Source organism: Sinohyriopsis cumingii, unplaced genomic scaffold, assembly GCF_028554795.1.
Source record: "Sinohyriopsis cumingii isolate HCF-2022 unplaced genomic scaffold, ASM2855479v2 utg002173l, whole genome shotgun sequence".
Lineage (NCBI taxonomy): Eukaryota > Metazoa > Mollusca > Bivalvia > Unionida > Unionidae > Sinohyriopsis > Sinohyriopsis cumingii.
In genome coordinates, this window is record NW_028316146.1 from 289,124 (window position 1) to 316,613 (window position 27,490).

Here is a 27,490-nt window from a genome sequence, read left to right on the forward strand (position 1 = left end):
ACCAACCACCATATCAAGATTCAATTTCATCAACCATCAGGTACCTGTATCCTAAGATGCAGGCAAACACCACCACCCCAAACCCAACAAAAACATAATTTTACATTTTTTTAACTAAAATGCCAGGCAGATGGCATGCAATTATACCAGTCCAGCATAAATTGAAACCTGATAATCTTACATGTTTAAAATGAAATGCTGGGCTGATAACATGCAATTATGTGCACTATACAAGAAAACAAAACCCTAGATTTTCCAGTAATTTCTTTAAAAACTTCTGTATAATGATATTAAAATTTAAAAGAGCACTATATATATATATATATATATATATATATATATATATATATATATATATATATAAATATATATAAAATCATATGCAATCTTTATTTTGTTAGACTGCAATGAATTGTCAGCAACAGAAATCCAGATCATTGCAAGATGAGAAGCATCAAGTTATGATCTAGACTATCCGATGCTGATTACAAGATGTGATCACTCAAATCAAGACCGAATTATTAAGATCAAGACACCTATCAAGTTTCAAATAAATTAATAAAATACAAGATCATAAAGCTGCTTAAAATCTCAACCTTTCTCATATGAACTTCTTCATAAACCAAATTATATATTTCTGAACAGCTGATATGCCAATGAATATCAGAGTTAATGACGTTTCCACGCATAACAACAGTAACTCATCTGACTGGTAACACAATTAATAACACAAGTTCTTTGATGCATGGGGGCAACAGACTCATGTGTGATTTATAGCTATCGTGCACTTGTCAAATTCTGCATCGTGGAAGGTATCACCAGCTGAATAACATGGAAAGTTTACATCTGAGGCCCGGCAGTTAGCCTTTCAACTGTTTCGAGTGGACCACTGAGAAAGGTTCCAATGGGGATTTTGCATCGGAATTACAGCACTATTTCAACAGTTATCATTTGGAACATGATGATTCTGATTAGTTAAAAGCAGAATACTACTCATTTGTATGTCAAGTGAGGCTAACACCTAGTTATTCATACTTGTAACAAAAACCTTCAGGAAAAGGTAGTTCCTTCCACATTCGAGTGTATGTTAATAGGGAATCAGAAAAAGACAGTATCATTTTCCTACCTTTTGGATTTGATGGTAAAATTCTGGCTTATTCTGGGGTAGAAGATTGATAGGTACTTTAACAAAGATCCTAATACTCCAAATAGTGACTAACATTGTCGTTATAATTCTTTTTATGTACAACCCTTTTATCGGTCAGATACTCTGGTATTAAAAGATGTGACACCCATTTAACTTATGTACTGCACCACTACTGTCATGACATCGACTTCAATCCACTGACCCTAGAATCAACATGCTGACTCCTTGCTTCATAGGCACATCGTTTAATAATATTCCCAATCAACTAATGAAATCGGAACTATGTATATGGCACAGAAGAGACTCTTCAATGAGACAGTCAGACCTCAACTTTTGATATTCTGAATCCAAAATCAGTAGATGCTTATTATCTCAAATGCAAGACACAAATTCTGGTTATGGTGAAAGACAGAATTCAAGTTATGTTGCAGAAACCATTTTTCTTCCCAGTCTTGGTGACCTTGTTCTTTCATAGGTTGACCCCCCAATTTGACAGGTGCCTTTCTCAGCTCAAATGCAAGCCTTCAAAGGCTTGATCATGGTCTTTCTGTTGGACAATTTTTCCGCCTTCTTTGGGTCCATCTGACCTTTCAAACCCCCAAAACAATAAGTGTTTTGTGTTTCAAATGCAAGCCATAAAAAAAAAATACTAAAACCATGTGGCACAGAACTTAAGCAGCTTTGTGATATTTTAAGCAGCTACGTGATATTTTTTTTCTTTTAGTCACTGTGAGCTTGATCGTTCACCTTTTGACCACAAAATGGATAGGAATCTTCCTTGACTTAAATGTAAGCCAACAACAGTTTAGTCAAAGTAGGCAATCCAAACCTCAAGATATCATGCAGAAACCAATTTTCTTCTCTGAGTCACTGTGACCTTGAACATTGATGCAAAAATCAATAGGTGTCTTTCTTACCTCAAATGAAAGTTACTTACAAAGTTTCCTCAAGGTAGCTATATACAAGTTACTGTATTGAAAGGTTTCCTTCTTTCAATAAATGCAACCTCGACCTCTGACCCCTTTCAAATCGAAATAAATAGGTTTCTTCCTTACCTCCTTGGAAAATTGTAATGATACATTCAGTATTATAAAAAGGCAGAAAGGTTTAAATACCTGTCACAGAAAATTACACGATTTAAACATAACGGTATACTAATAAGGTGTGAGATGTAAAAGGATGGCAAAATTTATTTCTCTGACAGGTAGAATTTTCCTGTGCATTAAGAATTTTATCTCATTAGGCCACAATTTTTAATCCAACATGAATGCATTTTTTTTTTTTTTTTTCTTCTCAAACTGAGACAAAAAGACTATGTTTCACTTTCATTTATCTAAATTGTCTTGTAAACTACACTACTTTCATTCCAGTTTTATATGCAGAAATATAATGGCAAAACCCCACCAACTGTGGTACATGACAAGGGGAAGATTAGATTTGTTCAGATGTTATCAACAACAATTGACACTTGAAAAAATAGTCTGTGTCATACCACCTCCTACTTAAGTCAGGCTTCTATCTGATTAGTGAAACGAGCTACTTGTTTACAGGAAAGAGTCCAACAGTTACATATATTTTATGTGCTTCTGGTATGATGTTTTCACCAAATCAACACATGAAATGCTACATCGTGATAAGGCAATCAGTACAAAGTGCACTGCCCTGGTGAATGACACAACCTGATCAGGGAAGGATTCGATTCTGTAACTTCTGAGTTGCTGTAACTTGCAAGTCCAGTTTGTGTGTGTGTGCATGTGATTTCGATTTAACATAGCTTTAACAATTTTTCAGTCATATCGCTACAATGCATGCAGTGTGGCAGCTTATAGTGATGTCTAGCATTGGGGCATCATGCGGCAGACATGCAGCATGATGTCCCACCCATTCACATTATCCTGACACCAAGCTGACCAGCCCTAACACTAACCTCTTAATGATGTGCACCAAGCGAGGCAGCTGTCAGTAAAATTTTCATAAGTCTTTGTTATGACTTAACAGGGGATCGAACCCACAACCTCCCGCATCTGAGGCGGTGCAAGTCCACTAAGATAACCACTGACGTAATGTTGTTCCAATGTTTACTTGGGCAGTAGTTGATACTGATAATATTATTAATAATAATAAAAATAATAATAATCATCTAAATAATAATAATAATAATCATCTAAATAATAATAATAATAATAATAATAATAATAATAATAATAATTTAAATAACAAAAGTAGCTCAATTAAACTACAAATTAATTGTGTAAACAGAAATTTTAGTCAGAAACACAAACATAATAATGTCAGGTGTCATACATGAAAAAACAAATCAGAAAAAACATTGATAATGTTAAGCACATCAAAGAAATAAAACACTGATAAACACTGTCCTGCAAAAATGTAAAGCTAATGATGATAACAAACTGAAGTAAAACAAATCATTCACAAAGCAAGGTTCAAACATGCCACTACATCAAAACTGCTGAATAATCTGTTTAGGAAATATCAAGCAACTTTGTGAGGAAGATCATCAAGTTCTTACACATATTCTGGTATATTAGAATGTACACATTTGTAAACAAGTAGTGTTTTACTGCATTTTATTGTCACCTATTTTACATGTATATTTTGCCTTAAACCATGCTCAACTATCACTCCTAATTAACAGTCATGTTTGATATTTTCAATCACTTAATTTATTGTCAAACTGAGAACTGTAAGAGTTCTTAACTCCTTAACCTCTGGTGCCGTGTTTACGTGACAGGAGGTAGTAGCCTGCTGCCGAGCTCCGTAGCATCAAGGTCTAATAAGATACACTAAAGTGGGTGGTATTATAGAAAGGTAGACAGATGTAGCTCTACAATGATACCAAATAATTTGGATGTTTTAGTTGCACTACAAAATACTGCGGGAAAAACCTAATTTTTTGGACCCATTTTTTTCCACAAAAAATTTGCCAGTGGTCTGAATCCGATTCCAAAAATGGAGAAAGTGGGGGCCCAGTTGCCCTTACCAGATCAGAAAATGGGGTCATAAAAGAGCAAATATCATAACTACCAGTACACATCATTATCACAGACACTCGTGTCATGAATTTATTAATTTTTCTAATAAATATTCATTTTTTAGCATCCATATGCTGGAAAAAGTCACCATAGAGTCGGACTAAAGCAGTGTTTTCAAAAATTTTCCATGTCTCTTAAAATAATGGTCTCCGCTGTTCAGGATACAGTATTTGAGCAGAAAATAATAGTAAACTGTGCTAAAGTCTGATGTGATGACAACTAATAAATGAATTCCCCAATGCAATAAGATAGAAACAATTCTGAACGTGTTCAAAACAAACTCACAGGACTATTATCTTGAAAGGAAGTTTTCATTGTAAACATTGAAATACATGCACTCCTATTTATTCTGTTAACATACACTTTGTGCTTTTACACTCAAAATATTTAAGCATGATTTACTATTTTTGGGGGTTTTTTTTCTTGAATTTTCAACAGTTTAGTCATACTGAGGGCCTCAGGGGATTATTGTATATTATAACGAGTTACCTCCATCAAGTAAAGTACTTTTACTTATAAAATTAAATTATATTCATACTAAATCCAAACTTTCTAATAACTATCAAACCCACGAATCACTTCTAACTGTTATATACTTGTCACATATTCTGAATGGACTTAACTTCCTCACCCTTCCCCCCGGTCCAGGATTTGGGGGTGAGTGAGGGTTGCCATCATTTTCTAATGTGTTTCACTTAATTTTGTTTATCTATGTGAAATCACTCTAACCAGAAACCCTGCTTTCCTCATTTCTGTATGTATGTTCATATTCATGAATATATTCTGTGAAGAACATAGTATCATTATTATTGTTATTATTATCATCATTATTATTTTTATAATACGTATTGTTATTAATGTTATCATTATTATTAAAAGTATATAATACTGGAAAAGTGAATATTTACTGCAGCAAAACCATGACCCGAGTGCTGTGATCACTATTGGCTTCTCCTACCATGTACCATCTCTACTGGGATTTGAATTCCTTCTACGATGTACCATCTCTACTGGGATTTGAATTCCTCCTACCGTGTACCATCTCTACTGGGATTTGAATTCCTTCTACCGTGTACCATCTCTACTGGGATTTGAATTCCCCCTACCATGTACCATCTCTACTGGGATTTGAATTCCTCCTACCATGTACCATCTCTAATGGGATTTGAATTCCTCCTACCATGTACCATCATTACTGGGTTTTGAATTCCTCAAGCTCAAGTAACCATTCCTGTCTAGAATTAATTCTGAACACTGGAGTCTACAATGGTTTCTCTCAGCACGCTACTTTTGGCCCCAAAACAAACAAAAAATCTTTGTTTTTGCTGAAATTTTCATCATCTCTTCTTTACAGTTTCTATTAACATGCTCTCAACTAGCCGCTAAAGCAGAAAGACGTTTTTAAGATAATGTAATCGATCATCCAATGCTTCTTTGGCAGTGAGCTCTATTTCAATGAGATGCACCTGACTTAGTCTAAAATCAACCAAAGCATTTGACGATCTTCATTTTCATGGGCATATCTTTTGCCAGAGGTGAAAAAAAGGGTCTCTTGCACAAGTGTACAGCCTAAAATGAACCTTACAAAAGGGTAATTTAGTACAGAGGCAAAAGGAGTAAAGTGAAAGTACATGTCCAAGGAGACGTAAGTCACTGTTTCAACCAGCATGACCTAATAAGATCATATGTTAGGACTTGAACCTGCACTATTTCGGTCACAAGTCTGATTCTAGTACACAGCACTAAACATAATGCATATTCCTCGCACAATAAACAGTACAGTACTCCCTGCACTATTTTGGTCACAAGTCTGATTCTAGTACACAGCACTAAACGTAATGCATATTCCTCACACAATAAACAGTACAGTACTCCCTGCACTATTTCGGTCACAAGTCTGATTCTAGTACACAGCACTAAACATAATGCATATTCCTCACACAATAAAGAGTACAGTACTCCCTGCACTATTTCGGTCACAAGTCTGATTCTAGTACACAGCACTAAACATAATGCATATTCCTCACACAATAAAGAGTACAGTACTCCCTGCACTATTTCGGTCACAAGTCTGATTCTAGTACACAGCACTAAACATAATGCATATTCCTCACACAATAAAGAGTACAGCACTCCCTCATTACAAGGCCCTTCATTTTAACACAGTTCCAAAATGGCCATGGCTCAGTTTCATTAGGTGTCAGCGAAATCTGTATCCATAATGAACACTTAATATGTATTCAAAATTTATATCCATAATGTTCAATGTACTTAATATGTATTCAAAATTTATATCCATAATGCAAACTGTACTTAATATGTATTCAAAATTTATATCCATAATGTACACTGTACTTAATATGTAGTCAATGACTCCCACTGACTGTTATGACAAGCGAGGACTATACACAACTCATTTCACAAAACAATGACTCTGTGGTGTTTTAAATGTTTACCAATCCACTCCACCATAAATAACGTACTTTCTTGATGTTGTGTGTATTTGCTTTAACCTCTTTTCCAAATTTCAAAAAATTATTACCGTATATACTCGTTTATGAGTCCAACTGCAAAATCCTGCCATCACATAATGCCCCCGAAGATCTATGTCTGTGTAATTTGTTAGGAGCAGACAGCAGAACAAACAGTATAGATCCCGATCAACATGTGCATTATGCTATGTAAGATCGGCATCTTTGTTGTTTGCAGTCTGATTTGGCTTATAAGCAAGTATGAACCATACTCTTGTTGGTGAAAATGCCTTGACTTAAAATGAGTAAATATGGTAGCACAGTGTCTAGGAAAAAGAGCTGCTACAATGAAGCCTCAAGGGATGGTGTGGGCAGACCATTAAACATCAACAAGCCATCAAATACCAAACATGAGCCAGGCTACCATCAGACCAATTAAACTGTCTTTAAATAATATCTAGGTAACCTTATGGTGATGATGTTAAATTTGCTAGATATATACGTGATAAGTAAATTAATGGAAAGCTAAAAACATAAAGTTTTAAATGTATTCTGAACATGTCCATGTGCAAGATAAAGTGCTTCAGACTTTATGCAAAGAAATCAGTGGAAAACTAGAATCTAAGAATAACCAAATTACGAATGCTTGAACTGATATATTCATGATCTGAAACTATACACAATTTGAGTGGTGGAATAAGATAAATGAATCATCAGTACGCATATACTTGAAATGTTTGTATTGATAATCATTAATACATTTAATTAATTATATTTTCATTACTTTTTTTCTTTTCACGAAGGCACAAGAACAACTTCAAGAATGGCCAATCTGCCCATTTTTTATTTCCTTATTCCCATTTCTTCTGGCCCACCTAACACAGTCCTCCCTCTTTGTGATTGTGACCCATGGGAGTCTTTGATAGTATTATCGGAACTAAGAAACTTTATGGAACAGTCGAATATCAAACTTCCCATTAAAGAAGTTTAATTTCTTTTCCACCATTTTTTTTAACCACAAGTCATGATATCTTTTTTTGACAGTAATTAATATCAATAAAACATGATCTTCATTTTGAGAAAACTCCGGAAAATGTTTGTCTGGTGACTCCCACTTCCTGTTCATTATTTCCATCATACATAATCTCACCTTCAGAAGAAAAGACTTGCAAACAAAAGAGATCCAACTATACACTATGTTCTTAAAAACAAACGGCATATAAACTTATGATGTAAACTACTACAGATTTTTGCTGGAACCTTCTTTATTCAAACAAGGCCAAAGCATTGGTCCCTTCTGGGACCACTATTACCTATAGGCATCAAAGAGTAAGGGGGGCCTTGACTGGCCGAGTGGTCTAAGGCGCTCTCCGTTACGGATCACTGCCATCTCAACTCTGCGTGGGTTCGAGTCTCGGATTCGGCCAATGTGGGTATGTGAGAAAGCTTGCCAGTAGCTTCTCGTGGGTCGGTGGTTCTTTCCGGGATTTTCCCCGGGTTCTTCCTCCACCATTAATACTGGCCGCCATGTATAGCCTATCGTGTGCTCAAAAATGGAGTTAAATCCTACAACAACAACAAAGAGTAAGGTTGCCTTGGGGTCTTTATGGTAAATTATGACATAAACACAACAGTCTTGCACCTTAGTTGAGCTGTCTGGGTTTATGTACCTCTGTCCACCTATAATGACAAAGATCATTGGCAGTTTGGGTGGAAGAACGTTCCCTGAGCTCACTCAAGATGGAACACTGCAGAGAGATAGATGCCTGAAAAAGCAAAACAAAGCAGGAAAGGGCTGGGTACAGTGACTTGGATATCTCAAGCTGTGAAGCAAAGATGCCACCTGTTTTTCCTTCATAAAACTTAAATCATGGTAATGAAGGATTCAATTCATGTACATGATATGTATTGGGGCACAAGACGGATGTATGTTAATTTGAGAATTTGAAATAACAAGATTCACTTAAGTAGGATGCAATATGTTTTACTTTTGTCTAAATTAAAAGTTCCACTATATTTATTTACATACCAAATATTTCTCCATTTGGTGCATACTCTGATACCAAATAAAGCATGTTCTTTGTTTCCATAACCTGAAATGGAAAGAGAAAGACACATGTACATGTACGTTAACAGAAACAAAGATGAGAATCTTTAACCAACTTACCCAAAGAAAAAGGGTAAATTTTACCACAAATCCCGAAGACAACAAACGACCAGTGCAGAATATAAGAATTAACAGGTAGCATCGCAGATCATCAAACTCTGAACTTTACAAATCCAATGTGCAGGGCCAGCAGGACCCTACACTGCTGAGGTCGGGGTAAGCCAAGCACTGGTCATTAACTACCATATATACTCACTTACACGCCAAGTCAAACAGCACACGACAAAGATCCTGATCTGCTGAAGTACAATGCAACTGCAGATCAGAGTCTATGTTGTTTGTTCTACTGATTACTCCTAACTGCACAGATCCAGATCTGCCAGTGCATGTGATGGCAGATCTGAGTCTGTGCAGTCTGCAGCTGGCAAACCCATAAAATAAATGTCTTGGCTTTTGCAGAGGGATTGAGAAAAGGCCCACTAGCTACATTAGAAAGGTGCAATGATATGCTGTTCTAATGGTTTTCTGCACTACGTGCCAGCTTTTGTATTTTTACCCAACATCTTGTCATTTTTCAGTTGCAGTATGCCCTTTCATTTCTTTCAAATGTAAACAGTTTCTTCTTTGCACAATTTAATTTCAACATTTGCTCAATTCATTTTCAAAATCTGTTCTAACTGTAAGTGGCAATATACATGTGCCAACATCTCTGGCTATCCCAGCTTAACAAGTCACAAAGATTAACATAAAAAAGGTCTGCAGTGTGTGCGCAGATATGATTTTTAGAGTTATACGATTTAATGGATTATTTTTTCCCATGTATAGATATGAATAATTTTTCAAAAGTGAATTTCTGTACAACTTTTATCTGGGTATGGTCAGTTCTTTTATTCTTGTCTATTCCCCAGGATGGTAAAACTAATGTGAGAAAACAATGCACTTAACCCTTTACCTCATGCAAGTGTCTCTGAACACCTCTATTCCATTCGCAAACAAGCACCTTTGGACGCCTCTACAGATTCGCATGCAAGCACCTTTGGTCACCTCTACCCTATTCGCATACAAGCGCCTTTGGACAACTGCTGTAAACATCAGCCATTTTTAGTGAGTTTTTGTAGTGCCACCTTCGGGGAAAATCCCTTATTAGATACTACATTCATTGCTGTGAATGACCATTACATCAGATCACTTGGTCGCTGTTTATGCTTTGGTCGAAATCTGCTATTTAAAATAACTGGGTCGTATTCTCCACTCTCCAAAATGGAGGTCGTGGATTTCGTTCAGTACTCACAGAGTTTTCATAATTAGAAACACAACTATTAAAGCTTCACTAACTTAGATGAAGGTTCTCATATTGATGTAGGCAGCTATTAGTTTTTATAAATTATCAAATTCAGATTACTTAGTGATGTAGACGCAGACAAAGAACTTGTAAAGTTCGAGTATGAGAAATGGCAGCTACGGCTGGTCATGCGACTTCACTGACTTGGTGGTGAACGAGTTCTTTCAAGATTTTAAAGCACATTTTAAAAAATTCAGGAAAAATAATTACACAGTTATAATGATCGGACTTTACTCTTAAATTTTTCCATACATAATAGATATATACCAAAAATGTGAAATGGTTAAAATTGCTGTTAAACGTAACATACACTACGCTGCTTAATAGTTAACAGGCAGGCCTATGTGTATGGAGTCGAATAGGTAACCGGAGTTCTATTTATAGTGCATTGCACTGGGTAACTTTGCTTGATGTGTATTGAAGGGCTAAAAAGCCATACACTCTCTGAGGTAAAGGGTTAACTCAACCCTTGAAAAAAGGTTCATTTTCACTGAAGGAATTGAAAGATGCCAGTTTAACAACAGTCAAGCTGCTTACTGCCCCATATTAAAGCTGTAAACTGAATAGGAAATCCAGCAATTTAGCAGTATTACTCTATTCTTGCAAGGACAAAATCCAAGGGTACTCCAAATACTACTATCTTGTTTTAGCAATGTCTTAACTCATCAAACCCTGGCACCATGTTTACATGGCAGGAGGTAGTAGTCTTCTGCTTAGCTCTGCAGCATCAAGGTCATGTATTGTACACTAGTGGGTGGTATTATAGAAAGGTAGACAGATGTACAATGATTCCAAATAATCTGAAAGTTCTAGTTGCACTACAAAATACAGAGGATAAATCCTAAGTGTTTAGACCCGATTTTTTCCCACCCAAAATTCGCCCTAAGTCGGAATCCAATTTTGTGTTTCGATTTTTTACTTTTTGGCCTCAGATCTAAGGCAGACCAGTCTGAGCTGCACACAGACAGATGAACCTTAGCAAAAAGTAGGATAAGATGGGCATTTGGAATAGAGTGGTCTTGACTCGAAAAAAAAAAGAACTCCAACTTTTACCCTTTTGTCATGCGCGAGCGAAACAGCCAATGAAAAATGATGTTTCTAACACAACTAGGTATTAGGTAAATGGGAAATCACTTGGAAGCTGATGTATTAGGATGTATTCAGAAACAGCCCACAAAATGTGTTTCCTACTCACATTTCATGTGAAAATGACAAAAACCTCAAGGGGTTAATGAGCTAATAGGTGCATTTTGATGATGTCACCAAATTTGAATACTCCTTGCATATTTAATCACTTGTGCATCAATATTGCACAAATTTAGCCATTCCTTGACGATTTGCAAAACAAATCCAAAATCTCTGTTACTATTTTAAAAAATACTGAAGCTAAAGGTAAAATCAAACTTGATATACTAATTTTCACTTGTCCTGGACTGGCCAATAAAATGAATACCAGCAATGGAAAATTTTCATTCCATATGGACAACATTTTTCAAATTCTGCTACATGATTTTGCCACATGCTATATAAAGTACATTAGTAAAGTCTAACTAACAGCTGTCATTAGCTGAATATAACATCATAAATGTTGTCAGTGACAACACTCGTATAACAAGATTCAAGTCACAGTTACCTATTTAAATAGGAATTGAATGAAAACCAATCAAGGTACAGAGACATCACAGAAATTCTACAAAATGGCATGCTCAAAACATTACCTCCCTTTCAATGATGAGAAAACCATCCTCAGAATTAATAAAATAATACCTTTCTGTGACAGCAATCAATAGCATAAGAGATATGAATTAGAAGCAAATGTTTAAGGAACTTGAAAAGTAGCTCACTTTAACCTACTTTATGCTGGCAGTGAGTAATATTGCTCAAAATAAATTTAACCATCAAGTTTTGTAACTGTAAATGCAACTATTATGACCAATGGAGTTCAATGCAAAACTTTGATGTTAAAACATCCATGTCAACTACAATATCATCAACAATGCCATATTGAGAAACTATGTAATCAGATAGTAATAATAATAATAATAACAGTAATCATATACACATCTCTGTTTCACAGGCAAATCAATAAATTGTTAGTTACCTGATAAAGTTTGATAATATGTTGATGGCTGAGAAGTTTCATTATTTGCACTTCTCTATAGACCTTCTTAAGGTTGTTTTGGTCCAGTCGGGTTTTGTCTATGATTTTGATTGCAACCTGCAATGTAAATATAAACTGATATGTAGCTGAAATGTAATTATAAACTGATATGTAGCTGAAATTTAATTATGGACTGATATGTAGCTGAAATGTAATTATGAAGTGATATGTAGAAATGTAATTCCTAACTAATATTTAGAAATGTAATTATAAACTAATACATAGAAATGTAATTATAATCTAACATGTAGAAATGTAATTATAAACTAACATGTAGAAATGTAATTATAAACTAATATGTAGAAATGTAATTATAAACTAACATGCAGAATTGTAATTTTAAACTAACATGTAGAAATGTAATTATAAACTAATATGTAGAAATGTAATTATAAACTAACATGCAGAAATGTAATTATAAACTAACATGTAGAAATGTAATTATAAACTAATATGTAGAAATGTAATTATAAACTAATATGTAGAAATGTAATTATAAACTAACATGTAGAAATGTAATTATAAACTAACATGTAGAAATGTAATTATAAACTAACAAGCAGAAATGTAATTATAAACTAATATGTAGAAATGTAATTATAAACTAACATGCAGAAATGTAATTATAAAATATGTAGAAATGTAATTATAAACTAACATGCAGAAATGTAATTATAAACTAACATGTAGAAATGTAATTATAAACTAATATGTAGAAATGTAATTATAAACTAATATGTAGCTGAAAGAATAAATGGATGCAAACTTATAGAAAGGCAAAAGGATCATCATGACTACCAAATACTTTCGTTTCACAAAATGAGTAAAGGGATTATTCTTATAAGTCAATAATACACATTAAGTTGCAAAGATCTACGTGTATTTTCATAAAGGTTCTGTAACCATCAGTCTAGAAATTCATCTCAGGTTTGCTTCTTTTTTTACAAACAAGTGCATCCTTGTAAAGTGGCATACAAAATATGTCACAATGACCAATATGTATTTTCAACAAAGTGCTAAAAATCACTCCAGCGATCTGTCCATTTTATACCAACAATTACATGGTATGAATTGACTTGCAAACAGACTTATCACTAAGTAAACACATCATAAAACAAAGTTGTTTTAGCATGAAAATAGGTCACAGAGAATTACTTTATTGGCAGGACAGTGTAACAGATTAAATAAGAACTATGTCAAGTTTATTCTGCTTTGAAACCATGAATGCAATGTGATGCATCAATAAGGTACTGGTAATCAGAAACTCTTACAAAGAATGTAAAACATCCCATCCAGACTGAGAACACTACATGTTATGTAATAATAAAATGTAATAATGTAATAACTGGTCACAAGGTCAAAACACCCTCAAGGCAGGCTCATGATCTATTTGCATCCAGACAAGAGGAGAGGCTGAATGATAATTAAAGCCAAGATAATCTTTTGCCAGATTTTTTGACAACTGATGAAATAGGTCATGATTATATACATGCACATAAACCCAATGATTTTTACTGTTTTACTAGCTCAAGCAAAATTACAAAAATTAGCAGCAGGGTGAAAGAAAAACAATTAATAACAACCACCACTACAAATGGACCAAAGTCTAGAGTTAGTAATAATTCATTTACAGGGTCCATTATAGGCCACCACCACCACCCCCATGCATCAATTATTTTTTTTTCCATTTTTGGCACAAGAAAGTTCCCAAGAGGCACGTAAAAAAAGATTCCAGAAAATAAAGATGAAAGATAATTAGTTGGTTTTAAACTGTACTCCATGCATCTCAAGCTTCTTGTAGTGTGCTCACTGACAGCATTACATGATCACCTTCATAATGGATGACAGATTTGTCCCATCAATTTTGATTTGCTTGCTTGCCAATTGAAAGCTCATGAGCCGTTATTAATGAAATCTTCACTCAAAATACTGCTGCATTTATTGCCAAAGTAGTTCCCAGAGAAAAAGTTTAAATGTCCAAAATAAATTCTTTATTGAGGGGAATGGTTATTCAAGCATAAGAAATTCAAATCCCAGTACAGAAGGTTCATCACAGGAAAGGCTGATAATGAACACAACGCTCAGGTCATGAATTTTTTAATTTCTGCAATCAATATTCAGTTTCCAAGCATTATATACTTTGAATCAATTACTGACAAGTCAGACCATCACTCAGTTTGGTAAAATTTCCTTGTCAACTAAAATTACCATAACCTGTATACAATGGAAACTTATTTTATCAGACAAGGAAACTTACCAAACCATACTGAAGTCCAACTCCATGATGACTATTCAGAGCATCTAATGCTGAAAAATTTACTAGATTTTGCAGAAATTAAGTGCCTCTATGATGTGATACTTGTTTGAATTTCTTGAACAACAAGAAACAAGTAAGAGTGTGACCAATGTTTATTTCTACATGCCCTGACTTTTTCCACCTGGTAGGGACCACTGGGCTCCACTTTTTCAATATGTGGAATGAACACTACTACATGCATTTATTAATACAGAGTCAAACATTTATTCATTAGTCCAATAAAGAAATCTGACAGAAACCGAAGTTAATCTTTTGGTGACCTCTGGAATTCCCCATAGGTTTATTTTAAGAAGCCAATCAGATAATGCATTGCACTTCATGTTCGTGATGGTTATTTTGGGATGTTCTGAATTACAAGTATAACTTTCAGGAATCTGTGATTTGACTTGTGAACTGCAGCAACAACATAACATGACCTCTTGTCGGTGTACTTAACATAGTATTGTGGAGATTTTTATTCTATTGCGTATTACACATAACTGTATTGTTTGTTCCAAACACAAGATTGAAATGATCACACAGCATAGTAGACTGAAATCATGTTAAGTTGGTGCCTACAAAACGAAACCTTGAAAAATGTACTTAATATTTAAGGTACTCTCCCAAATCCAAAGTGTTTTTGTTTGTGGTTTTTGTAATTCGTTTTTCAAATGAATCACTTCATATGCAGATTTTGTATCTTGCAGGACAATAGGTTTTCATGATTCATTTTGGATACACTTACAAACACAAATGCTTTCTTGCAATGCTTGCTTTCCTTTCTCATGATACATTTTAGGCTTCACCCATGTGTCAATTATACTTATGTTTTACCTTTGTTGCAAAGAAAGTTCCATCCATGGCTAACATAAGGTACATTTAAAAAACACAACAAAGGACACAAAAAAGATGATAGTTATGGTCAATTTTAAAACTAAATGAATCAAGTGCATCTTAAGCTTAATGAATCAAGTTCACACAGAAGCTTGATGAATCAAATTCACACAGAAACTTAATGAATCAAGTTCACACAGAAGCTTAATGAATTAAGTTCACACAAAAGCTTAAGACCATCAACCGCACTGACTGGCAGAAATGTTCGACTGTTTTTGATTAGCTTGGGCACCAATCAAGAGCACATGATTGATGATCATTAGGGCTGTCAAAAACCACAGAAAACTTCACCGGGTACCTGTTTCAACCAGCACTGTGTAATTCAACAGATGAAATCTAAATATCCAACATATGAAACGGAACTTTCAACATAAACTCTTACAACCAATACGTAAATTAGGAATTCTCTATGTATGACATTGAAATTTCAACCACTGGTGTATAATTCAAAAGTCTGTCTAAAGCCTTGACATAGAAAATATAATTTACAACCACTACTGTTTAATTCAACAGATACAATCTAAAATCTCAACCTAGAAAATGGAACTTTAAGGAGAAGCATTTTTGATACAACATGTGAAACTGGAATTCTGGACATATGACATTAAAATTTCAACAGCAACATTCTGATTGGCCTAGATTTTGTCTGCTACAGTGCCTCATAAAATCACACTCCAAATCAACAACTTAGCAAAGCTGTCCCAAAATTAGCCCAACCCAGGTAATCACTATGTGCCAGAAACCAAATAACTTGCCTGCCGAATTCTGCCACTGCAACAGGCTCAATTTTCCTGACCCCTGTAGTGCTGTGCTGGGTGAGCACCATCAAACACCCGTTACTTTAAAATCTTTATCTGGTATTTCCAATTTTATGGAATGCCCTGCCCATGTTCTTCTTACCATCTCTAACCACACTCAAAACATTTCATCATCATTATTTTCAGATATAGCCATGTCTACATCATCATGACAAGCCACAAGTGAAAATCTGTTCTCTCTTTTTATCCATGGCTGCATACATTCAAATTTGCATGTTACTCATTAAGACTGATATGCATATACCTACCTAACAAAACATTACGAGGCCCACCAAAGCCAAAGTAAAGCTTTTTCATACTGACTGAACAAGTCAGTCAAATTATCTCTTCTAAACACACCATAGCTGATCAAATCCCATAATCTGATACCCCTGACTATACTTTTTCTGAGCTGGAAAAGTAAAATTTTCCAAACCGCAAGTTTGAGACAAAAATTCTTTTTTTCCAGTATGTACTTCAAAACAAGTTGGGTAAGCACTAATTGTCCACTTTAATCTGACCATCCATGACCCCTGGGCATTCTGTATGCTTGAATCTAACTTAAATTGAATAATTCATTCACTTTGATCCTATGATTCTACAATGAGTGGTAATGATAACTGTCTCGTTTGAGCAAGTTCTCTTACTGCTTGACTGCATATTGGGCAAAGTGACCAAATTATCGTCCAATCAAAACAAATCTAGTATGACTGATTAGCGGTGTTTTAAACCTCTTACTCAACCCAGATATGTGCACATGGATCAGACTTGGATTTCAATCCACGAAGTCAATGCAATGAAGTTAATGAAAGGCACTTTGCCAACATAAAGGTCCATTTCCTCTATGAACTGATCAAATGATAGTAATGAGTATTTAATTTTTGTTAATTAATTAAACAGGGGAAAAACTTCAGTGTACAATATTGAATTTGTGATGAGTGCGTTAATCAGGGAGCAATTAGCATCAACAAAATGCACATTACGGTCACTTTACTAAAACAAGTTTACTCAATTATCGTCAGACTCTGTGGCAACAAAAATATTAAATATGACAACCTAAGAGACAAAGAAATTTCAATGAAATTGAATTGATAATAATCCATGGCTTGAATTCACTGACATGGAAAGAAAGATGTTTTGCAGCTATTGCAAACAATATCCAAAACTAGCAAGGGTCGGGTATTCAGAAAGTTTATTTGTCAACGGAAATGACAAATTCAGGATTTAATCAAGCAAGTCTCATAACTGTTTTGGGCCTCGTAAAGACACGGTATATGCATGACATTAGCCAGCATGTTCAAGCAATCCCTGATGTTGAGCTGCTAACACTCCATTCGGAAAAGCCATTTTAAAATTAAATGAGAATGAAAAATAAAATAAAATGAGAGCTGTCTTTAACACACTACACTATAGCCCAATACGGAACACCAGTTTCTGGTGTGGAAATGTTTTGTATGCTCCAGGAGAAGAAAAGAGCCAAACCTGGTGATAATTATAAGAAAAGCCTTGAGGCAAGAAACTTTGCTTGTGTCGAGTTAGAGAAAGTATGAACTCAATTTCATTCTTGCTGATGGATACTACTGTTTGAGAGCAAGAAATAGTGCAATAAGATAACCTGACAATAAAAAGTCAAGCACTTTAAAGAAATAAATAAGTTATATATATTTCTTCTGGGTTTGTTTTTTCTTTTACTATGGATTAAAATAGATACATCTCATCAAATTTAGACAAGACAGTGAAATTTTGGGACAAGTGAATTTTGTGAAACCACTGGCCCTGGAGAAGTGGGTAAAAAAGAAATTTGTTCAGCGCTGCAGTCACTTACTGATCGATAAGAGATCACATCCATTGAAATACAAGAGCTCACTTCATCAGCTAACTGATGATGCGTTTCTAATTACGTATATTCCCGAGAAACAAGGAAATCTTCCTGTAGTGGACCATAGGTGAAAAGAGAACACAGTGGACTTCTGGACACGCCTTGCCACTAAAGATACAAGATTTACATACAGTATGTAAACAGGTTAGCTTAATTTACTGCCTGTAAATGTTTTCAAAATCTAAAACTTTGTAGCAAACATGTACATGGTAAATATAGGCAGAGTATCCAGCCACATTATTGATGTTTCCATCACAAATATATGTAGCAAGACGAAAACAATATTGATGTTTCCATCACACATGTATGTAGCAAGACAAAAACAATATTGATGTTTCCATCACACATGTATGTAGCAAGACGAAAACAATATTGATGTTTCCAACACACATGTATGTAGCAAGACAAAAGCAATATTGCAATGGTTCTATGGATGTTTTACCTAAATTTACAGAAATATTAAACCGAGACAGAGAAATGAGCTCAATTGGATCCTTCCAAAAATGAGGTAAAATACAGCTGCTAAAAAAGGGAAGATAACTGAAAATGAGTTAGGTATTTTTTTAACGATGTATATAATAGATGTCAGCTGTAAACCTAACTTAAAGACTGGGGAAAAGGCCTTTTTAAACTTAACAGCATTGTTTCAGTTATTGTATACAATATACACATGTAGAAATTTTGGTCAGCGTTGTAGCCTTATTAGCAACATTGAGTCTGTATGCATTCCCTTCATACTGCCCCATAGGAATTTTCCTTACATGATTAGGAATGGGGCTGGGGACCATAATTTTCACAAGTCCACTGTTAAAACCGTGAATTCTACATGTTTTAAAGTTTGTAACAGGTGCCTTTTATCAAGCCCTGGTTATCCATCAAAATTAAACCTGCCTAGTCACTAAAAACAACTTGAAATGTGCTGACTGATATTTTAAAACATTTACAAACAACCTTCATTCATGGTTTTGAAGTCTCTCTTTTGCATGTGTCACAGTACATATATACAAACTACCACATGCATACCTTACAGTATACACACGTACAAGTCGAGTCCAGCTGCAAACAACATACATCCGGATCTGTACTCAAATTAGGCTCTATTCTGTCCATTCTACTGTTTACTCCAATGATACCTGGATCTGCTAGTGCATTATACAATGTAAGATCCAGGTCTATGCAGTTTACAGTTGAGAATATACAGTATAATTACACACATAACTACTGACACACAATAAACACAAAACATCCCCATAAATGGGAAATAAAAGGTGCTGCAATGACTCAACTCCTGTGTCATATTTCACCCACATATTTTCCATACTAAACTACATCCAATTTTGAAAAGCAATTTCAAATCTTTCAAATACAGGAAGAATTAAGTGAGAATGAATAATACAATGTCCAGTCTGGTTAATCTCAAAGTACGGTTGGTCTTCACTAAATAAAGGTACTAATATATGCACTGGGGTGGGGTGTAAAACTTCCAGGATATAAAGCATTACAAACAGATCACACCTCCTTTCTCTCTATCTCTAGTGAATTTTTTTAGTATTTGCCCACAGGCAAGTACCTTGAAAACTTAAGCTTGCCCGAGTCAAATCTTAGCTTGTCCTGTTATTCAGGCAAGTTGTCTGTAAATCCCTGACCTTGATGAACATTTTGTGCATTGTACTGACCATGTACCTAGCTGCTTTATGATTCACATTTTATAAATTGAAAGGAAAATCATGTAATGTTTGAGTTGTACTCCGGCACAACCAATGAGGAGTGTTCTGAAAAGATGTTTCATTCCTGTATAAATACCATTATCTCTTTAATATATCCAATCTCTGAAAGATAATTTAGTCCAGTCAGAGAGGTAATAGTGTGAAACTGTGGCACATCAGCAAGAATGAATGCACGTGGTGACATTCATCAATCTGGCTTTTGAAAGTTATATATTATCCTTTTAAAAAGTATCAATTTTCAAGTCATATATTTATTCACTGAAAAGCTGGTGTTAAAATTCAGTGCAAAGTATACAAAAACATACTTAAAATCTTTTTAAAACTTATTTTCAATGGAATTTTTCTTTTTAAAATTTTCTTATTGCCCATATATGTAACTATGAAATGTGGGGTAATTTTTATAAAGTTTAAGAATAAAACTTACAAAAATCAATCAAGAATGTCAAAGGTTATTGCAATTTTATCAAATTTACTTGCACGAGAATTGGAGTGCAAACAGAATCAATACTGAAATTCAACAAATCTGCATTTTTTCTTTCAGTATTTTTATTCTGAAATAAATTCCAATGCAAAAATACAGGAGATTTGATGAGTTTATTATGGTCACTCTGAAGAATGCAGTAAAATTTCATAACTTTATAAACACATTTATAAAATTTTAAACTTTTATTGTCTGAATGAGTTTCAAAATTCAAAACTGTATAAGGGCATGTATTTCCATATTTGTTTGAAATGATCATGGGACATAATCATTACTGTACCATCAAAAATAATCTTGAACATCCATTTTATTTTGTCCCAGCTGTCATTCATGGATGAGACATAAAACGCCCATGCAAAAACGTAAGCCAATAAATGCATTCATAGCTGGAATATAAACTGGTGTCCATTTTGGTGAAAAGGGTGGGTGGGTGTTCTGTAACTAAATGTTGCATATGATCTTGATCAGGTCAGCAAAATAATGCGGCACACTTCATCTGGGTGTAGAATCACTGTCACTCAAACCTATGGGCAAAGTTCAGGAGCAGTTAAGTTCTCAAATGTCTAGTTAGCCTGGAAGCCATCAAAGACTTCATCATTGTCAATATCAGACGGACAAAAAAACTAACTATCATTCACAAAGTTCATTTTGTCAAAATCTATATCCTCACAGCCTATAATATCAATATCCCACAAAAAGTTACTATTCGGGAAAACAAGAGATTGTGTGTAAAATGCTAGGTATTGACCTATATCATAGATATTAAATAAAGGCCAAGTAATTATTGGAGTGTTCAGAAATCGTTGATCTTTAAAGCATCTATGCATGTTAAATCTATGCAGGGCATGGATGGATGGAACAATAGATGGCTGAATGAATATATGCAGTGATGAACATAAACTAAGAACATACAGCTATAGGTCACAATCTGTCTTTCAACTCACTGCCCTGAAATCATACACTGTACTTTGAATGAATTTAAATTGTGTTGCAACGAAGACACTGGTTGTTGCAACGAAGATAATGGTTGTTGCAAAGAACATACTGGTTGTTGCAAGGAACATACTGGTTGTTGCAAAGAACATACTGTTTGTTGCAAGGAACATACTGGTTGTTGCAAAGAACATACTGGTTGTTGCAAAGAACATACTGTTTGTTGCAAGGAACATACTGGTTGTTGCAAGGAACATACTGGTTGTTGCAAAGAACATACTGTTTGTTGCAAGGAACATACTGGTTGTTGCAAGGAACATACTGGTTGTTGCAAAGAACATACTGGTTGTTGCAAAGAACATACTGTTTGTTGCAAGGAACATACTGGTTGTTGCAAGGAACATACTGGTTGTTGCAAAGAACATACTGTTTGTTGCAAGTAACATACTGGTTGTTGCAAAGAACATACTGTTTGTTGCAAGGAACATACTGGTTGTTGCAAGGAACATACTGGTTGTTGCAAGGAACATACTGGTTGTTGCAAAGAACATACTGGTTGTTGCAAAAGAACATACTGGTTGTTGCAAAGAACATACTGGTTGTTGCAAAGAACATACTGGTTGTTGCAAAGAACATACTGGTTGTTCAAGTTTAAAGAGTTTCAATGCCTGATATGAAGGGTCAAAACTGCATTTGCTGCAACTACATGTCCGCCTCTAAGAACAAGGCTTCCTTCCATTTCAAACTGGGATGGGAAGAGGACAGACTACTATGTGAATAGTGTGATACAGCTAGTTTTCTGGGGAAGGGTTAGTTCAATAATGTAAGACATATCACATGTTTTTGTTTAAGTGCTGTGTCTTACTATCCAAATAACAGGCTTGTATAGCATGTTCCAATGTCAAGTTCCAGGAATATGTCACATATTTGGCAACATATATCGACACTCTTCCACTAATTTATGTGTAATTAATATACTTACTGTGCTGTCTTTATCCTGGCGGAATGAAAATATGACACTAGCAAATGGCCGCATTTTCATGTTCTGTTGACATGCATTTGAATTTGTTGCAATGCAATGGTAGTCGAGGTATGCCAAAGTATGTTTAAGTAGGTTCATGTGGCAGATTTGTTTCTTGAATGAACAAAACCTTGGTTTACAGTTCAAATAAGCATAATATATCGTTTCTTTAAAGAATATTTCAACTTAACCCAATTTTGGCATTCCCGGCTTTCATTGGTTTCCAGCCATCTGAAATGCATGCCAACAAAACTTGAAAACAGGTCCATTTCTTTTGTGAAAATTTGAATTTATTGGAGAAAAGACATCAGGGTAAGTAAAGTCTGACAAAAGCATTGTAACTTTACTTTGCTGGAAAGCATCATTATTGGTTGCGAGTTGTATGTGATATTTCTGAAAATTTGACCTTCGTTATACCGTTAGTTGACATCAAAACAAGCTACACAGCGCCGTTAATTAGGTTGTAAGATCCATCACTCCCCCAGAACAAAAATAATGTAGGACTAGGGAAGGGTAAATCAAACTTATGGCATCTTGTTTTGGATAACCATTTATGGAGGTTAGGTCAACTGTCTCCCGAAGACACCCTTAGCACAGTGAACTGACAACTTACACTAACTTGCTAACAATATGCACTGTTTCCCATTACTCTCATTTATGCATCAGCGACCCCCAAGTGTTGTATTTGACTGCCAGTTTTGACAAGGTTTGTGTCTTACTCAATCTATCCCTCAGTTCTAACATGTTTTTTTTCTTCTTCTCTCTATCTTGCACCCAGGATACATGTATTTGTTGGATATATACTATTGCAATTAATCAGGATCTATTCAAACTCCCTAAACTATCAAATAGGCAGACTTTCAAAGCTTAGCACCATGGTAATTAAAGATAGATAACCCTATCACTGTTCAATTTTATTGGTTGATGATTAAAAACCAGCTATATCCTTAATTAATATTCTATAAAATAACTACAAATGTACATTTACTGTATTGGGTTACAAAATAAAAACATGTAGGCATCTACATCACTGAGTACTGCTTTACATGTGAAAAAGCAAGTCAAATTTTTTTATTAAGTACACATGCAACATTCACTCATCCATCCATCATAAAGACAAACCCATTTGAAACAAACTGATTGATGGTGCAATGGACAGAGAATGAAAAAAAAAATACATTCCCACCAAAATGTTGTTCATAACATCTACACATATATAGAGAGGCTCTGCACAAACTATCACATGGTACCAGCATGACAACTTATTTTTAAAAATGCTATGCACTATTTTTACAGACAAAAAAATGTGTGCAATGTATTGTGTGTTAATGATTCCCACAGTTAATTCAAAATATAATGTACAAGTCAAGAGAAAGTTATGATCATGCAGTAACTAGTTCTATTTGACACTTGATGCAGACTATGAATGAACACATGTAAATAAGCTTGGTTTTAAAATTTAAGTGTTTAACAGCTAAAGCCTCAAATTGGGAATGGTACAGAAAATAAATGACTTTCAGACCTGTGCTATGGGCCTAGGCATACCTTACAATCAGCAGAAGGCCACATTTTATTGAAAATAATAATAATCTTAAGAATGAAACAATCAAATGCAATTTTTAAAAATTAAATTGTAGTTCAATACCGCAGTACCAAAGTAAAACAAATATGAAACCATTAATTACTAATGCAACAAAACAAAAAAAAACATTGTTTCCTATGCACTGGTTTTTAAATTTGGGTAGGCAGTTCAAAGTTATTTTTTTTCATTTTCAATATATATTCAATGTGATTTCTGTGCTCTTTTTTTACTGGTGGTGTGGGGGTGCTAAGGTTGGCAATTAGCAACAGGGAGGTCTGCCAAGCAGAAACATGCATAATTTCTTGGCCTAATATTTTGTATTTCCATATCTTTTACTACAAGTTTGTCATTTAAAAAAAATTAAAAAATGATATTGCCTAATTGATATAACTTTGCACTCTGACATAGCATTTAAATTCAAAGTTAAATCAGACAGAAAATAATAAATAATAAATAATGTGAATTTGAAATTCTGTTTTACTTTGTGAAGTGCCAGATGTAAAGAACTATTCAATTGTCTGCCATGAGATGGGTGTCTGCCATGAGACAGACGTCTGCCATGAGATGGGTATATTCAATGATTAGTATTTTCACTCACTGTTCTATCAGTGTAATTATATACTATAGCATGTATCACATATTTATGTGAAAATGGCAAGTGATGAAAGTGACGAGCAGATTAAGCCCGAGCTGAAGAGTGTTACGTTTCTTTTGGTTTCATTAAGTCCATGAAAGTTCCTGCAGCCACCTCGTATTTCCATCACTGTCTTCTCATATGTTCTGTACAACTGATTTTCATTCCAAATGTCATGCTAAGTTAACCGACTCAATTATCAGTTACTTGTATACTACTGATGGTCCAGTGTCTCCTATAGGATGGATGATTGCACAAAATCTCTCTAAATGTAATCCCCCCCCCCATTAAAATGTAATCTTATAAAAGCTTAATCTGACATATGCAAGTGAGTATTGTGACACTTTCATTAATTACCTCATTATTAAAAGTTATCTACCAACTGCACTTGGCAATGATGAGATTGCAGTTTTGATGCAATTGCAGTTTTGGGCAAGATAATGTCTCTACATATGACCATTATCATAACACATAATCACTGCCCATATGGACTGCACAACTATAGGATGGATGATCGCACAAAATCTCTCTAAATGTAATCCCCCCCCCCCATTAAAATTAAGCAAGCATAAGATAAATGTAACAAAACCTATAATATTAATATTATAAAAGCTCAGTCTGACATATGCAACTGAGTATTGTGACGCTTTCATTAATTACCTACTTATTAAAAATTATCTATCAACTGCGCTTGGCAATGATGGGATTGCAATTTTGATAGGATTGCAGTTTTGGGCAAAATAATGTCTCTGCATATGACCATTATCATAACACATACTTCGTTTCATCTTTATCTATTTAAAGCAATCTATAAAAACAGATATGTCGAAAATTAACTATAACGAATCTATTTATATTCTACTCGTAAATCTACTTCCCCCCTCCCTTAAAAAATGACCTACCCCTTACGAAATGCTGGAGAGGGAATTCTCCCTCCATGGAGGAAAAAACAAAAGAAATCAGTGTTAGTAGAAATGATATTGATTCTGTAGAGTACTAATTAAGGCCGAAGTCATTACGCGGCCTTTTCATACTTCCTCTTCCACCTACAACGTTCAGTCGCCATACCTCCATTGGAAATGTATACTTACAGGTAAAATACGACAAAAAAATATTAATGTAACGCATGTGTAATTATACAGGTCGCAAAACATATTTTTTTAAAAAAACTTTTCATTTGACATGTGTTAACTTTATAAATTAAGTTACCTCTGTTTTTGTGATGCGGTGCTTCGCTAGTTTCACAACAGCAAAGTTGCCTTTGCCAATTGTCCGTTCTATATCATAAAATCCCACCCGGACCTGACCCTTGGACCGTTCAGCCATGACCATGGTTTTTCTGTAACGGCTATCTGTTACTAAATTTCCAGAGAAAAACACAAAATATGAATCGTTTGCCTGCCTTTTTTCTTCTTTCCGACATTGTCCAAATCTACATGCTGCGAGTTCTTGCTGTGACGTCAACATTTACGACAGTCGACATGTAAAGCTAAACTCAGAACTTCAGTTTAGTTTCGTATCAGCTGGTTGCTATGGCTGACACGCGCTCTGACGTAATCTGACGCACTTGGCTGGGAAATATATGCAGCCTTCAATCATCACTGAATCGTTCCTATATATTAACGACCCGGCTCCTGCAAGAGAAATCAATTAGCTTTACTTTAAATTATCCATTAAAGGCAGTGGAAAAGAAAACATCTGCTAAAACACTGTAAATTTAAGATCTTTCAAAGAACATTAGATGGTGAACTTGATTGATCAGCACGAGATGTACATCACTCAATAGATTAGTTGTGGTTGTACTGACGTAAAGGTTGTGGTGGACCCGATACCAGCACGGTCATAGTACTTTGAAGTTTGAAAGATCGGGCGGCCTTTTTTGGTCACGAATTCACTAAGAAAATGCCTGCCTGTGTTACAGCTAATACGTAGGATAATTTCAAGTATTTATGTGGTATTGGCAGATTACACTTATTATGTATAGCTGATGTTGATTAGAAAGAGAAAAGGCATAGAAGCTCACTTGGACATGAACAAGGAACAGACATACTTAGCAGAGCGACTCAATGGGCTAGCTATGTCCTGTTCTTAAAATTTTGACTCACTTAAGGGGATCTAAAATAAAATTAAATGTACCCCCCCCCCCGCAGAAAAAGCTAAGACAGGTGATTGGGGTGGGTGTTTTGACAAGAAGAAAAAAGCAAAACAAAACTTTTCTAGATCTACCTGTCGTCCATTTATTACTATGCGGTAACAAGTTGCACATGCCGTATATGGCCTAAGTGGTTAGAGCGTCCGCCTCAGATGCGGGTGGTCGGAGATTCAAACCCCGGCGAGTCATACCAAAGACATAAATATGGTACTAACCGCTGCCTCGCTTGGCTCTCAGCATTAAGATGTTAGTGTTATGACTGGTCGGCCTGGCATCGGGATAATATGACGGTGGGACATGATGCTCCATGCATGCAGCGTGATGTCCCAGTGTAGACATCAGTATAAACTGCCACACTGCAGCCATCGTAGCGATATGACTGCAATTGTTACAGCAGCGTTAAAAACCAAAACACACATACACACAAACACACGCACATTCTCTATACAGCAACGAAATATTTGGCAGTAAAATCCTTAGGGAAAAATCCTCTAGCTCACTACTGAAAATAATATGGTTGGCGTCATTAGACCGCGAGAGCGGATATACTGTCGCACTGTGTGTGTATTCCGTCAGAGGTTGAGAGAAGCCTGGGCCACTTCGAGAGTTTGAGGCCCCTATGTCCTGGTTATACTGAAATTTAGAAAATAATGACAAAACAAGCCCATATAGTTTACTATATACATATTTGAAAGACAACTAATTATTACATAACGAGTGTGTTTAAGAGATAATAAAAAAATTATTGGTAAAAACCGAGGCCCCTTAGGGGTTTGAAGCCTTGGCCATATACCTAACCCAGGTATGTAGGTG

At 35.1% G+C, this 27,490-nt stretch overlaps 1 protein-coding gene across 1 annotated transcript in view; it reads right to left on the bottom strand.

Moving 5' to 3' along the window:
• The window catches only part of LOC149770966 (serine/threonine-protein kinase SIK1-like), a 71,910-nt gene extending 45,750 nt beyond the window's left edge, over positions 1-26,160 (bottom strand). The window contains exons 1-3 of the mRNA XM_089948930.1: positions 25,735-26,160; positions 12,222-12,338; positions 8,701-8,764 (exon numbers count right to left, since the gene is read on the bottom strand). Of these exons, the coding sequence (XP_089805056.1) occupies positions 8,701-8,764; positions 12,222-12,338; positions 25,735-25,992 (439 nt within the window). The 5' untranslated portion in view covers positions 25,993-26,160. The remainder of the gene's footprint in view (positions 1-8,700; positions 8,765-12,221; positions 12,339-25,734) is intronic.
• Between the last annotated feature and the right edge of the window lie 1,330 nt (positions 26,161-27,490).